General features: G+C 44.2%; 1 protein-coding gene across 1 annotated transcript in view; it reads right to left on the bottom strand.

Annotated features, from left to right (window-relative positions):
- Window positions 1-10,316, bottom strand: part of LOC127573902 (nmrA-like family domain-containing protein 1) — a 59,729-nt gene extending 49,413 nt beyond the window's left edge. Inside the window, exon 1 of the mRNA XM_052022478.1 lies at window positions 10,262-10,316. Coding sequence (XP_051878438.1) covers window positions 10,262-10,301 — 40 coding nt within the window. The 5' untranslated portion in view covers window positions 10,302-10,316. The remainder of the gene's footprint in view (window positions 1-10,261) is intronic.
- Between the last annotated feature and the right edge of the window lie 2,317 nt (window positions 10,317-12,633).

Raw genomic sequence — 12,633 nt, 5'->3', positions numbered from 1 at the left:
GCTTTTAACTACAACACGTTTATTTCCCTAGCTTCAACACTTCAATGACTTTCTTTTCTTTTTCATAATCTAATGTTTTATGATCTAGTGCTTTGCTTCCCCGCCTCTCTTATTAACTCATTTATATCAGCTCAACATTACGTCTTCCTGGATCACTCTGATTCAAGTTCACGGGACTAATTTTCGTGGATGTAATCACCTGCTTTTTCTCTCTGCAGACACTGTTAGATGTTTCCAGCTTTCTTTAAACCTTTCTTGATTCCTATCTCACACTGTTCCATTCGCCTGTTGCCACCCCCCACCCCCCGGGCTTACATTCCAACTCCACTTGTGAAGAGAATGTGATTGCCACCACAGTTAGACTTTCAGAACAAAACACCAGTTAAACTGTGAATTTACTTGCTCTTATCTTTGGAGTGTGAACTGTCACATGTGATTATCAGTTTCAATGCCATGACAGTAAAGCAGGTGGGTGGCAGATTATTATATAATTACTAACACTGGGATTCTCTCACCAACTATCTGCTAATTAAAAGTTACGATATTTTTGTAGGTAGTAATAACTTTAATAATTAACAAAAATATGCATATTTAAAAAACAAGTCAAATAGCTGACATGAGAGACTGCAGATGCTGGAAATCTGGAGCAACGAACACAAAATGCTGGAGGAACTCAGCAGGTCAGGTAGCATCTATGGAGGGAAATAAACAGTCAACGTTTTGGGCCCAGACCCTTCATCAGGACCGGAGAGGAAGAGGGTAGAAGCCAGAATAAAAGGGGGGGGGGGGGGTGGGGGAGGAGCACAAGCTGGCAGGTGATAGGTGAGTCCAGGTGAGGGGGGGAGGTAGGTGGGTAGGGGAGGGGGGTGAAAGGGAATGATGTGAGAAGCTGGTGGTGATGGGTGGAAGAGGCAAAGGGCTGAAGAAGAAGGAATCTAATAGGGGACGACAGTAGGCCATGGAATAAAGGGAAAGAGGTGGGCAGGTCGTGAGGGTGGGGAAGGGGAAAGAGGAGGGGCCACAGGAATAAGGGAACACAAATAGCTATTGAGCCAAGATGAAACATTAGTACATGAGAGTTTCCTATAACTGCTATGCAATGCAGTTCTTCTTACTGCAGGGCACTCCCACATGGATGTAAGGTAAGACAGGTAAATCTCAGGTGTGTATCTAATCTCATGACATCAACATCACACACTGAGTGAGATATGACAGGCATGAGATGGCCAGTTTAAAGAACAAGGTGGTGGATACAACATCTGGAGGGGTAAACTGGTAGAGGAATGCCACCTTCATGGAGTGAGCCAGTCTGATGTTTCAGTGACTCCACCTCAGAAGTAGTCAATACTTGATGACCTTTCTGTTTACTCTAACATGGAAGTAAAACACTGGGGATCAGCACACATGCCCCAACCCTGGAAGCTTCAGATGTGACTATGAAGGACTTCTTCAACCTTAAAATCTTGGTCATCCCAAAGAAAGACCAACTGATCTTCCTGGGAGATTTCAATGCCAGATGAGAAGGAAATCAACACTCTGGTAAGATATGATCAGCAAGAAAGACCAACTACAATGAGGTCCTTTTCTTGACAAAATGCTTGGCGCATCACCTTGTCATAATGAATATCCTGTTTTGTAAGGAGGACAAGCACATGGGATTATGGCAACACCGCTGGCCCAAGCAGCAGCACCTGCTAGATTATATTATTGTCTGACTGAGGGATCATAAGGATGTTGGCATCACCTGCACCATGAGAGGCACCAATGCCTGCTGCATTGACATCTGCCTAATCCACTATTATCTCCATCATCTGGCCCCAAAATATCAGTGCCAACAGAAGTATTCCCACAAGAAGATCAATGTCAAAGCTTTCAATAATCTCACAAAGCAGCTCTTCTCAGACAGTGCCTCATCAACTTCCAGACTACAGGAGCTGCAGAATATCCACAGCTTATTGGCTACACTGAAGTTTGCCATAATTGGCACCTGTGATGACACACTACCAGGAAGAACCAAGACTGGTTTGATGAGAATTACAAGGAGATCGAGAAGCTGACCAATCATGAATATAAGGTATCCCAGTGAAATCCTAAAAATCAGCCGTGAAGAACTTCAGTCACAAATGCACAATCTCATCAACCATGTTCGGGAAGTGCAGCATACTCCAGGGGACCTTAGAAATGCTGCAATTGTGACTGTCGTCAAGAAAGGAGAGAAGTTTGACTGTGGTAACTAATCTGCCACACAGAAAATCATTGCCAGGCCACTCCTCAACTTCCTCCTCACAGTAGCTGAAGGGCTGCTCCCTGAATTACAATGTGGATTCTGTCCACCTAGAGGCAGAGTGGACATGATACTTATTGCACGACAACTGCAAGAAAAATGCAGGGATCAGCACAGCCACCATAGTGGCCACCTTTGACCTCACTGAAGTCTTTGACTCCATCACAAGAACATAGAAAATAGGAGTAGGAGTAGGCCACCAGGTCCCTCAAGTCTGCCCCGCCATTCAATACGATGATGGCTGATCTGTGCTGGCCTTAACGCCTCTTCTGTGCCATTTCTCCATACTCCTCCAATCTATCAAATATTTATCCACTTCCACTATAAATACTTCCACAGCAGGAAATTCCAGAGATCCACCACCCTCTGCGAAAGGAAATTTCTACATACCTCAGTTTTAAATGACCAGCCCCCTTATCTTGCAGCTATGTCCCCTTGTTTGAGACTTTCCCACTGCTGAAAACATCCCAACATCTACTCTGTCAAGCAACTTTAGGATCTAAAATGTTTGAATAACGTCACCCCTCATTCTTCCAAATTGCAAGAAATACAGGCCCATTTAGTCTCTCTTAATTGGACAACCCACTCATCCCAATAATTAGCCTGGTAAATCTCCTCTGTACTGCCTCCAATGTTATTATATCTTTTTTCTATGTAATGTTCCCAAAACTGTATGCAGTATTCCAGCTGGGGCTTCACCAACGTCCTGTACAATTGCAATAATACCTCCCTATTTTAAAACTCCATTTGCAATGAAGGCCAAAATGCCATTTTCCTTCTTAACTACTCATTGGACCTGCCTGCTAGCTTTTTGTGATTCACGCATGAGAATACCTAGATTCCTCTGTAACACAAGAGATTGCAGATGCTGGAATCTGAAGCAAAAAACAAACTGCTGGAGGAACTCAACAGGTCAGGCAGTACCTGTGGAAGCAAAGGGATAATTGATGTTTCAGGTCAAGACCCTACATCTGAACTGAGAGTATAGAAGGGAGATAGCCAGTTATGAAGAGGAGAGGCCAAATCCTAGCACTGAAGTCCTAATTACTCTCGCTCGGCTATGTTGGATATGTTCAACACCAGACTCTTCAAACAGACATTCTATTCCAAGCTCTGTCACAGGAGGACATTACCAGGAGGACAGAGAAAAAGATTCAAGAATTGATCAAAGCTTCCCTGAAGAAGTGCAACATTCCCATCAACTCCCGGGAATCTCTGGCCCATAACCACACAAGATGGAGAAGGGGCATTTGAAATGGTATTGAGCACCCAGAACACACAGAGGTCCTACCTATGTGGTGGGAGGATCATATCACCTCAAGAGCAAACCATTCACCTGCCCCATCAGCCACCTCCTAGCCCATCTGTTTTCCATTCGCCACCTCATGACCCACAAACTGAGTGGAAGCAAATCACCCTCGACCCAAAGGGTCTGCCTAAGAAGAGAAGAATCTACTCTCATGACTGACCGATTTGCTGAAAAGCTAAGCGTTGGCATTGTGATACTGATGGATAAGGTCATCATACTAATGATGTAGATGTTGCAAAGCTCTTTTTGGGATGGGATAAGGCACCCTTCCACCACATCCACCTCCTCTGCATTATTCGTTCCCAACAACAATCTCACTCCTAACATCCCCAGACAGATGCAGAAGTTGCCAAGAGAGCATGCTTATTAAATTGATGGCTTGTCAATGTGCAGCTCGCAATCACATCTCCTGCAGCCTGCAATCACGTCTCCTGCAGCCTAATGGGGAAAAAAAACTGTTTCATTGCCCAATCAGATTACGTAGGCCACAAGCAGTCTAAAATCTAGCCTCCTCCAACAGCAATTGCAACAAAGTCACTTTTACAGCTCTTAATGCAGTAAAACGTTTCAATGTGCTTCTCAATGGCATAATCAGAAAATCTACAACTAAAAGAAGACATTTCGACACATAGGAAAAAACACCATGAAAGAATTAGGTTTTAAGGAAGTGATGAAGAAGGAGAGGTTTACTGGGGGAGTTTCAGAGCTTAAGGCTAAGGCAGTTAAAATTTTAGCTGACAATGTTGTCCCTCCTCCCCCAGTACTGCCAGAGGAACTAAAAGAAACTGCAAGAATGCTGCAGAGTGAATGGCTCCAGGTACCAACCTACTTATATTGTCACACTGCCAACAAAAACAAGACCTGTTGTCAGTACTGAACCAGTGACGTAATTGTATCAATAACTTTAAACTTAACCTTGGTCCACTGGTTGATGTGCTCCTATAATTTGTCCTCAGTGAAAATTATTGTCATTGACATGCGTCGAGTGTACAACACAGAAACAGTTCATCCAGGCGAAGAGTCTATCAAAGTGTTTACGTCACACATCCTCATTCTCCCATCCTCCTTTTTGACCCTATCCACACTCTTTCCCCATCATGTATTTTATCCAGCTTTCTCTTAAATGTATTTACAATATTTTCCTCTACTTCTCCTTCTGGTAATTCATTCCATATTCTTATCAATCTTCGTGTGAAGAGGTTCCTCTAGAATTCCCAACTGGATTTATTAGTGATATGTCATATTCCTGGCCCCTAGTTTTGGAATATCCCATGTGGAAATATTACTTTCATTGTCTAAAAGACTTCCACTCGATTACTCCACAGCTCTCCTATACTCCCCTCCGACCCAAACTAGCCATATATCCACTTCCACTATTTCCCTCTGCCATCCCCAGCACATATGTCCTCACCTCAGGGACTGATTAGGAAGAGTCAGCATGGTTTTGTGTGGGTGAGATCATATCTCACAAATCTGATTTAGTTTTTTGAGGAGGTAACTATGAAATTTAATGAAGGTAGAGCAGTAGACGTGGCTTCCATGGACTTTAGTTAGGCTTTTGACAAGGTCCCGCACAATAAGCTGATCCAGAAGGTTAAGGCACAATGGATCTGAGGCATGTTGACAAACTGGATCCAAAATTAGGTTGGTGATAGGAGGCAGAGGGTATTGGTGGATGGGTGTTTTTCTGACTGCAAGTCTGTTAAAAAGTGCTGTACTGCAGGGATTAGTGTTCGGACCTTTGTTGTTTTTAAGATATAAAATGACTTGGATGATAATTCAGGTGGTACAATTAGTAAGTTTGCACCATGAAAATTGGTGGATTCATAGATAGTGAAGACGGTTGTCTAAAGATATATACAACAGTACAGCAGAGGAACCGGCCCCATGGTCCACAATGTCTTTGCTAACTATGATGCCAATTTAAACTGCACATGTGCCTGCATGTAGTCTATATCCGTCAGTTCCCTGTCTGTTCATGTGCCTGTCTAATGCCTCTTAAATATTGCTATCATATCTGCTTCCACCACCTCCCCTGGCAGCACGTTCCAGGCACCTACCACCCTTAAAAAAAATGCCATGTAAATCTTGTTTAAACTTTCCACCTCTCACTTAAAGCTATGTTCTCTAGTTTTTGGCACTTCCATCCTGGGGAAAAGACTCTGACCATCTACCCTGTCTTCACCTCTCATAACTTTATATACTTTTGACAGGTCGCCCTTCCACCTGTGATGGTCCAGAGAAAACAATCCAACTTTGTCCAACCTCTCTTTCTAGCTAATACTCTCCAAACCAGATAACATCCTGGTGAACCTCTTCTGCATCATCTACAAAGCCTCCACATCCTTCCTGTAATGTGGCAACCAGAACTGCACTCAATACTCCAAATGTGACCTAACTAAAGTTTTATACAGCTGCAACATGACTTCCTGACTTTTATACTCAACACTCCAACAAATAAAGATGATTATGTCATACACCTTTTACCACCCTTTCTACTTGTGTTGCTGAGTCCTTTGACAACCTTCATCACTATCCGTAACCATCAATATTTTTGTTGTCTGAGAATCAATCAGCCTACCTATATTTTCTTCAAAATCATTTATATACATCACAAACTGTAAAGTACTGATCCTTGCAGAACACCACTGGGCATAGATCTCAAGTCAGATGTGGTATTGTCAGAGAGAGTACAGAAGAGATTCACCAGGATGGTGCCTGGAATGGAGGGCTGCAGTTATAAGGAGAGACTGGATGGTCTGGGTTTATTCTCACTAGAATGTAGGAGGCTGAGGGGTGACCTTATCAATATAAAATTATGAAGGGCACAGATAGGATAGATAGTCAGGCTCATTTTTCAAGGGCAGTGGTGTCTAGAGCTAGAGGATGCAGGTCTAAGGTGAGAGGGGAGAAATTTAAAGGAGATCTAAGGGCTAAAATTTTCATACAGCGGGTAGTAGTTATCTGGATTGAGCTGCCAGAAGAAGTGGTAGAGGTAGATACAACTGCAACCTTTAAAAAGCCACATTTGGACAGGTACTTGGATTCGAAAAGCATAGACGTGTACGGGCCTAATGCAGGCAACCAGGATTAATATAGATAGACATCAGGGTTGGCAGAGACAAGGTAGGCCAATGGGGCCTGTTTCTGTGCTGTATGACTGATTCACAACACAAACACCATCACCACAGATGGTATTTGTGCTGTGAGGACAAGAAAAATAAGGGGCATACTGTGGCACACCTCAAAAGGAGCCAGTTAGTGGACAACATGGAAGCAGAACAGCCCTCTGGACTCTCTAGATTATGAAGACCAGGTCATTTTTCAAATATTATAGCAAGTACATTTTAAAAATAATTGATTTATACAACTCTTTTACATCTGCACTCTGGGCATACAAACTAAGCCCGGCATTTTGTTTTACAACAATAAGTTACATTTTGTCAATTGTCAGGTATCTATTTTGAAATAGGCAGATAGGCTCAGAAACAGGAATATTTATTGCATGCCTTAATTAGTGCCAATCTCTGCCGTTGGGGTTGACGCACCAAGATCCCATTTCTTGCTGCTTGCTAACAAGTGCTTTGTAATGAATAACAAACATTGCAAAAACATATAGGTAAAAATCAGTATCCAAGGAAACACATGCACCCAACTCATTTAACCTCTGCTGCTATAGTTACAAACGTGGTCAACAAAGTGTGTGCTAAAGGCAGATCAATGGAATTGAGATGCTGAAAGGTGACATGTGTTTACTCTGCCTTATAGCGCAGCAAATTTTATGTCCTGAATTCAATGCTTTCATAATTTACACTTGTGATGTTAAACAATTGTAAATATGGCTTCAATTGACTATTTACAGTACAATGAAGTACACTGACCACTCCACACTGTGACCCATTAAGTCAAATCTTAACAACAATATCAAATCGCATTTTAATCATGCGTGTAAACCATTAAACAGCATTAAACCCAGAACTTCTAAATTATTCTCTGTGTAAATAGAGCTTTCACCATCTGGGGATTTTCTTAATCATGGTAATGATGAGTGAGTTGGATAGATGGGGAAAGACAGACAAATCATCTTTGGTTAAAATATAAGGAACATAAATTGTCTGCCTAGTCCTTTATATAGTACAGATACCATATTCAGTTTTAGTTTGTGTTCATAAACAAATGTCATTTTTTAGTGTATATAATTAGGAAAGGAGCAACTAAAGACAAAAATTAACTTTGGTGATTGTTGTATGCACGTAAGCTTCAGGGAAATTATATTGGGGTACAAAGGCCTACCGACTGGCTGTTCATACCGCATTTGCTTCAATAAACTTAAGTGAGGATTACTGCCCTGGTTCATGCTTTAATTATTTCTTTATACAGGATAATTTTCCATAATTTAAGGATATACATCTAGTTTTTGAATTGTGATGTACATCTTCAGCTTTGCTGCCTGGGCAGTAACCCGGTGGCAAGCATGTTATCTAAGCAAAGTAAAACCTGAAGGATAATTCTGAAACAAAATACTCTGACATTAAGCAATTTTTAAAAGTAGCAGCACGTGTTTCTTCCAATGAAAGTATCTTAGCTTGCTACAGTAGAACCATTATATTTATCTACTGTTTACAAAGGGATGCTTTTTTATCAATACTAATATATACTGCTATTTGAATGACTGTATTTGAGAAATCTTTGGTGAGCAATACAGAGTATCACATAATTGATGGTTCCAAGGTTTGGTGTGTTATCAGAAGTTAACTAGCACTGGTCACAAATCCTTCTTATATTTTTACCAGTAATTTTTCTCATCCAGAACTTTCACTTTAAAGTGTGCAACGACTTCATATAATACTGCTTGCCAAGAGCAAGGAGAATATTTCCCTTTTCACCAAGAAGAGGCAAATTAATTTTTAATAACATTTCATAAGTATTTTTTGAAATATATAAAGATAGATGTTGCCAACGTACTTAGATTGCATTTTCAAATGAAGGCTTCCTTTTGCCCCTGCAGTTTTTCCCGCATTACTTGAGAAAATGTTGATTTTTTTTTTGCCCTCCACAACCTTGTACCAAGTGGCCATTATCCATACAGAGGTTAAGATACCAAGTCTGATATTGGGGACACATCACAGTCCAGCCTGTATTACAACACCTGCACATGCACTTCCAGAAAAAACCTCTCATTACCGACTAACCTAGAGCAAAAATACAAGAGGAGGGTGAGGGATATTGTGTGGAAGCCGAGGGAGGGGCTCAAAGCCAAGTGGAGGGAGGATGGAAGTGAGAACAGGCAGTCCATGAGGGAGGGGATATGGATGAGGAGATAAGGCCAGACCGGGTGGAGGGGAGGGTGCAGGGGAGGCAGCAGGGGGAGGTGGAGGGCAGGCGGGGGTGGTGGTGAAGGCAGGAGGACGGGAGGAGGGGTGGCGGGGAGGGAGGGGAGGAGGGGTGGCGGGGAGGGAGGCAGGGGGAGGAGAGGCAGGGGGAGAATGGGGGTGGTAGGGAAGAAAGGGGGTGTTTCGGGGAGGCAAGGAGGTGGGGGAGTGGAGGGGCAGAGGGAGGGAGGGAGGTGGAGGGGCGGAGGGAGGGAGGTGGAGGGGCAGAGGCAGGGAGGGGTGGATGGGGAGGAGGGATGGAGGGGCCAATAGGGAAGGGGGGAAAGGGGAAAAGAGGGGGGGAAGAGGGGGAAGGGAGGAGAGGGGGAAGGGAGGAGGAGGGGGAGGGGGAGGGGGAGGGGGAGGAGGAGGGGGGAAAGGGGAAAAGAGGGGGGGAAGAGGGGGAAGGGAGGAGAGGGGGAAGGGAGGAGGAGGGGGGATGAGGAGGGGGATGAGGAGGGGGGATGAGGAGGGGGAGGGGGAGGGGGGAGGAGGAGGGGGAGGGGGAGGGGGGAGGAGGAGGGGGAGGGGGAGGGGGGAGGGGGAGGGGGGAGGGGGAGGGGGGGGGGGGAGGGGGGAGGGAGGGGGAGGGGGGAGGGGGGAGGGAGGGGGAGGGGGAGGGGAGGGGGAGGGGGAGGGGAGGGGGAGGGGGAGGGGGAGGGGGAGGGGGGAGGGGAGGGGGAGGGGGAGGGGGGAGGGGAGGGGGAGGGGGAGGGGGAGGGGGGAGGGAGGGGGAGGGGGAGGGAGGGGGAGGGGGGGGAGGGGGGAGGGGGGGGGAGGGGGGAGGGGGGGGAGGGGGGAGGGGGAGGGAGGGGGGGAGGGGGAGGGAGGGGGGGAGGGGGAGGGAGGGGGGGAGGGGGAGGGAGGGGGGGAGGGGGAGGGAGGGGGGGAGGGGGGAGGGGGAGGGAGGGGGGGAGGGGGGAGGGGGAGGGAGGGAGGGGGGGGAGGGGGAGGGGGAGGGGAGGGGAGGGGGAAGGGGAGGGGGAGAGGGGAGGGGGAGAGGGGAGGGGGAGAGGGGAGGGGGAGAGCGGATGGGGTGGGAGAGGGGAGGGATGGGGCAGAGAGTACTAAATAATAAATGCAAGCAGCGCTGTCAGCACCAGGCCGGTCTGGCAGATGGTGCAGACTATCCCCTGGCTGCGGTTTTCAGGGCAGTGAGTGCTTCAGCCCCAGCTCCTCCCTCCCAGTTGAGAGCCTACCAGCGGCCCCGCAGAGCTCAACTTCCAGTCCTCACCCCCCTCTCCTTTCCTGCATTAAGAGCCAGTGAACGGCTCGGCAGAGCCCGGCCTCACTCACCCGAGGCGCCGAAAACAGCGACTGTCGGCGGCGCGGCCATTACAGCAACTGCATCTCTGCGCTCCTCCCCCTCGTTTCCCTTTCCTCCCCTCCTTATTCTTCAGTACCTACCCCTTCTATTTCATCCCCTCTTTTTAATCCCATTTTCCCTTCTTATCCCATTCCATCCTTTCACCCATCCCAACGTCCGTTTCTTATTCTCTTCCGCTTGGTCTCCTTCTTCTTGCCCCTAATCTATCTATTCCTATTCTTCATTTCTAATCCACTCTCGTTTATCTTTTCCTCTCACCTTTCTAACTGTTATTTGCCACTTTTTTATCCAATACTTTCCTCTCCTTTATTCTCATACCTCTGCTCACTTTTCTGCCACATGCATCTTTTCCCCTGCACCCTCATTCTTATCCCAACCTCTCCCACTTCCTCCCTCCCTCTAATATTTTTCTTTTTGCCTTTTCTCCTCTCCCACCGTCCTTTTTCTTCCCTTCCATCATTGTGTTTACATAATATTTAACAATCTTTAAACTCATTGTACTGGTTTTAGAAAATTCGCAAGCAACATTGATTCAATCTCCTTAGAAGCCCAACTGCCTGGTCCTATGTTTCCCTTTGCTTAGACGTTTAAAAGGTATTGGAAGACGTCAAGTCTCTTCCTAATCAACTGAAGGTTGTCATCTTTGAAATTTTTTTCAGTGACAGGGTCAAAAAGAATCTACACATGGAAACAAGTTCAAACAGCACCAAATCCTGAAGTGTGTTATACAGTTAAATGTGGAACCTTTGCTGCTTGTTAAGTTGACTTTTATAACTTAGAAAACAACCACATCCTAACAATACTATTGATGGCACCAATTTAAATTTGTCATTAACCTTTCTCCCAGAACAAGACATAGATTTTAGTGCCTAAATCTAAGTTACAAATTCATAAACAAGGATGAAGTATAGAATTTTGAAACCAAGCAGATCCTAAGATCTATTTCCATTACAATGTCCACAATTTTTTGTGCCTAGGTTTCAATGGGTTAGACTTCAATTTCATGTGCTTCTTCCAGTATTCACTGTTCCTGTTGTATTCATGGATTAAGTACAAGTTAGATTAGATGTCACTTTGGTGTATAGCTCTGATTTGTCTACAAATGTAATTTGATTTTTTCCACTTGTGATTTCAATTCCTCATCCCATTTCTATACTGATACTTATGTATTTGTATATTTGAATAAAAAATCAAGGAACAGCCTCTGACGAAATCAAGCTCAATAACTTCAAATACAGCACTCACATTTTTGGCAAAAAATGCAGGTGATATTGGATTGCCATGAGTCCAGTCTTCCACAGACTCAATATTGCAGCAAACCATAAAAGGGTAAGCTTAAAGCAGTGTTCAGTGATTCAGCAATCCAAAGTTAAGTCTAAATACAGAAAAAATGTCCATTTCCTGTGCTTGGGTCTCTTTTTTGCAGATGCAAAACAATGTTAAAATGCTTTGTTCTTCACTTCTCGTTTTCCAAGAATACCAGTTTTGTAATGTTTATAACTTCTAAATTGACCTCCCAATCAGACTAAGCTATGATTCTCATCCACAGTTTGTCCTTTAAATGAACTCAGTATTCATTCCAAGAATTTTCAATAATTACACCTTCCTGCCTTCAAAAAATACATACTTTCATTTTACTTCACATTGTACAATGCTGCTGTCATTATACATATTCCTTTCCTTGCTGTAAGAAGCACGAAGTATATTTATTGTATTAATGAAGAGAGAGGTTACAGTATACGATACATGTACTTTCCAGTTTAAGTTCCGATATATCAGAAGAAAACATTAAATTAAGCCTCAAAAGTTAAAAAAAAACTGCAGATGATGGAAATCTGAAATAAAAGCAGAAAATGCTGGAAACACTCAGTGGGTCAGGCAGCATCTATAGAGAGAGAAACAGGTATATTTCAGGTGCAGGACCCTTCCTTTTAAAATCAAGCCCTGTCTGCATTTTCAAGTGGATGTGAAAGATTTGTAAAACTGTCTTGAAAATTGTCTTGTCATCATCAAATTGCTCTCTGTGGTAGTGTAAAAAATGACTATTGGTTGATGCATTTCCTACATTACAAGAGCGATTACATTTCAAAAGTAGTTTATTGGCTGCAAAAGGCCTTGGGATATTCTGATGTTATTAAAGGGACTATATAGATTGGTACCTTGCTTAGGGTTGAGGATGCATTCCAAGGAAAAAGGTAACAGGGATCCTCAAAGGTAAGGGTAAGTTAGATCTTAGAGTATGGATCAGCATATGGAATTATGATATTATTGTGATCAAGGAAATATGGTTCAGTGAAGGCCGGTACTGCAGCTTAATGTTACAAGGTATAGAAGTTTTAGG

This window comes from Pristis pectinata, chromosome 1 (genome assembly GCF_009764475.1).
Source record: "Pristis pectinata isolate sPriPec2 chromosome 1, sPriPec2.1.pri, whole genome shotgun sequence".
NCBI lineage: Eukaryota > Metazoa > Chordata > Chondrichthyes > Rhinopristiformes > Pristidae > Pristis > Pristis pectinata.
The sequence above is the reverse complement of the archived record's forward strand: the minus strand, read 5'-3'. Positions and strand labels throughout refer to the sequence as shown.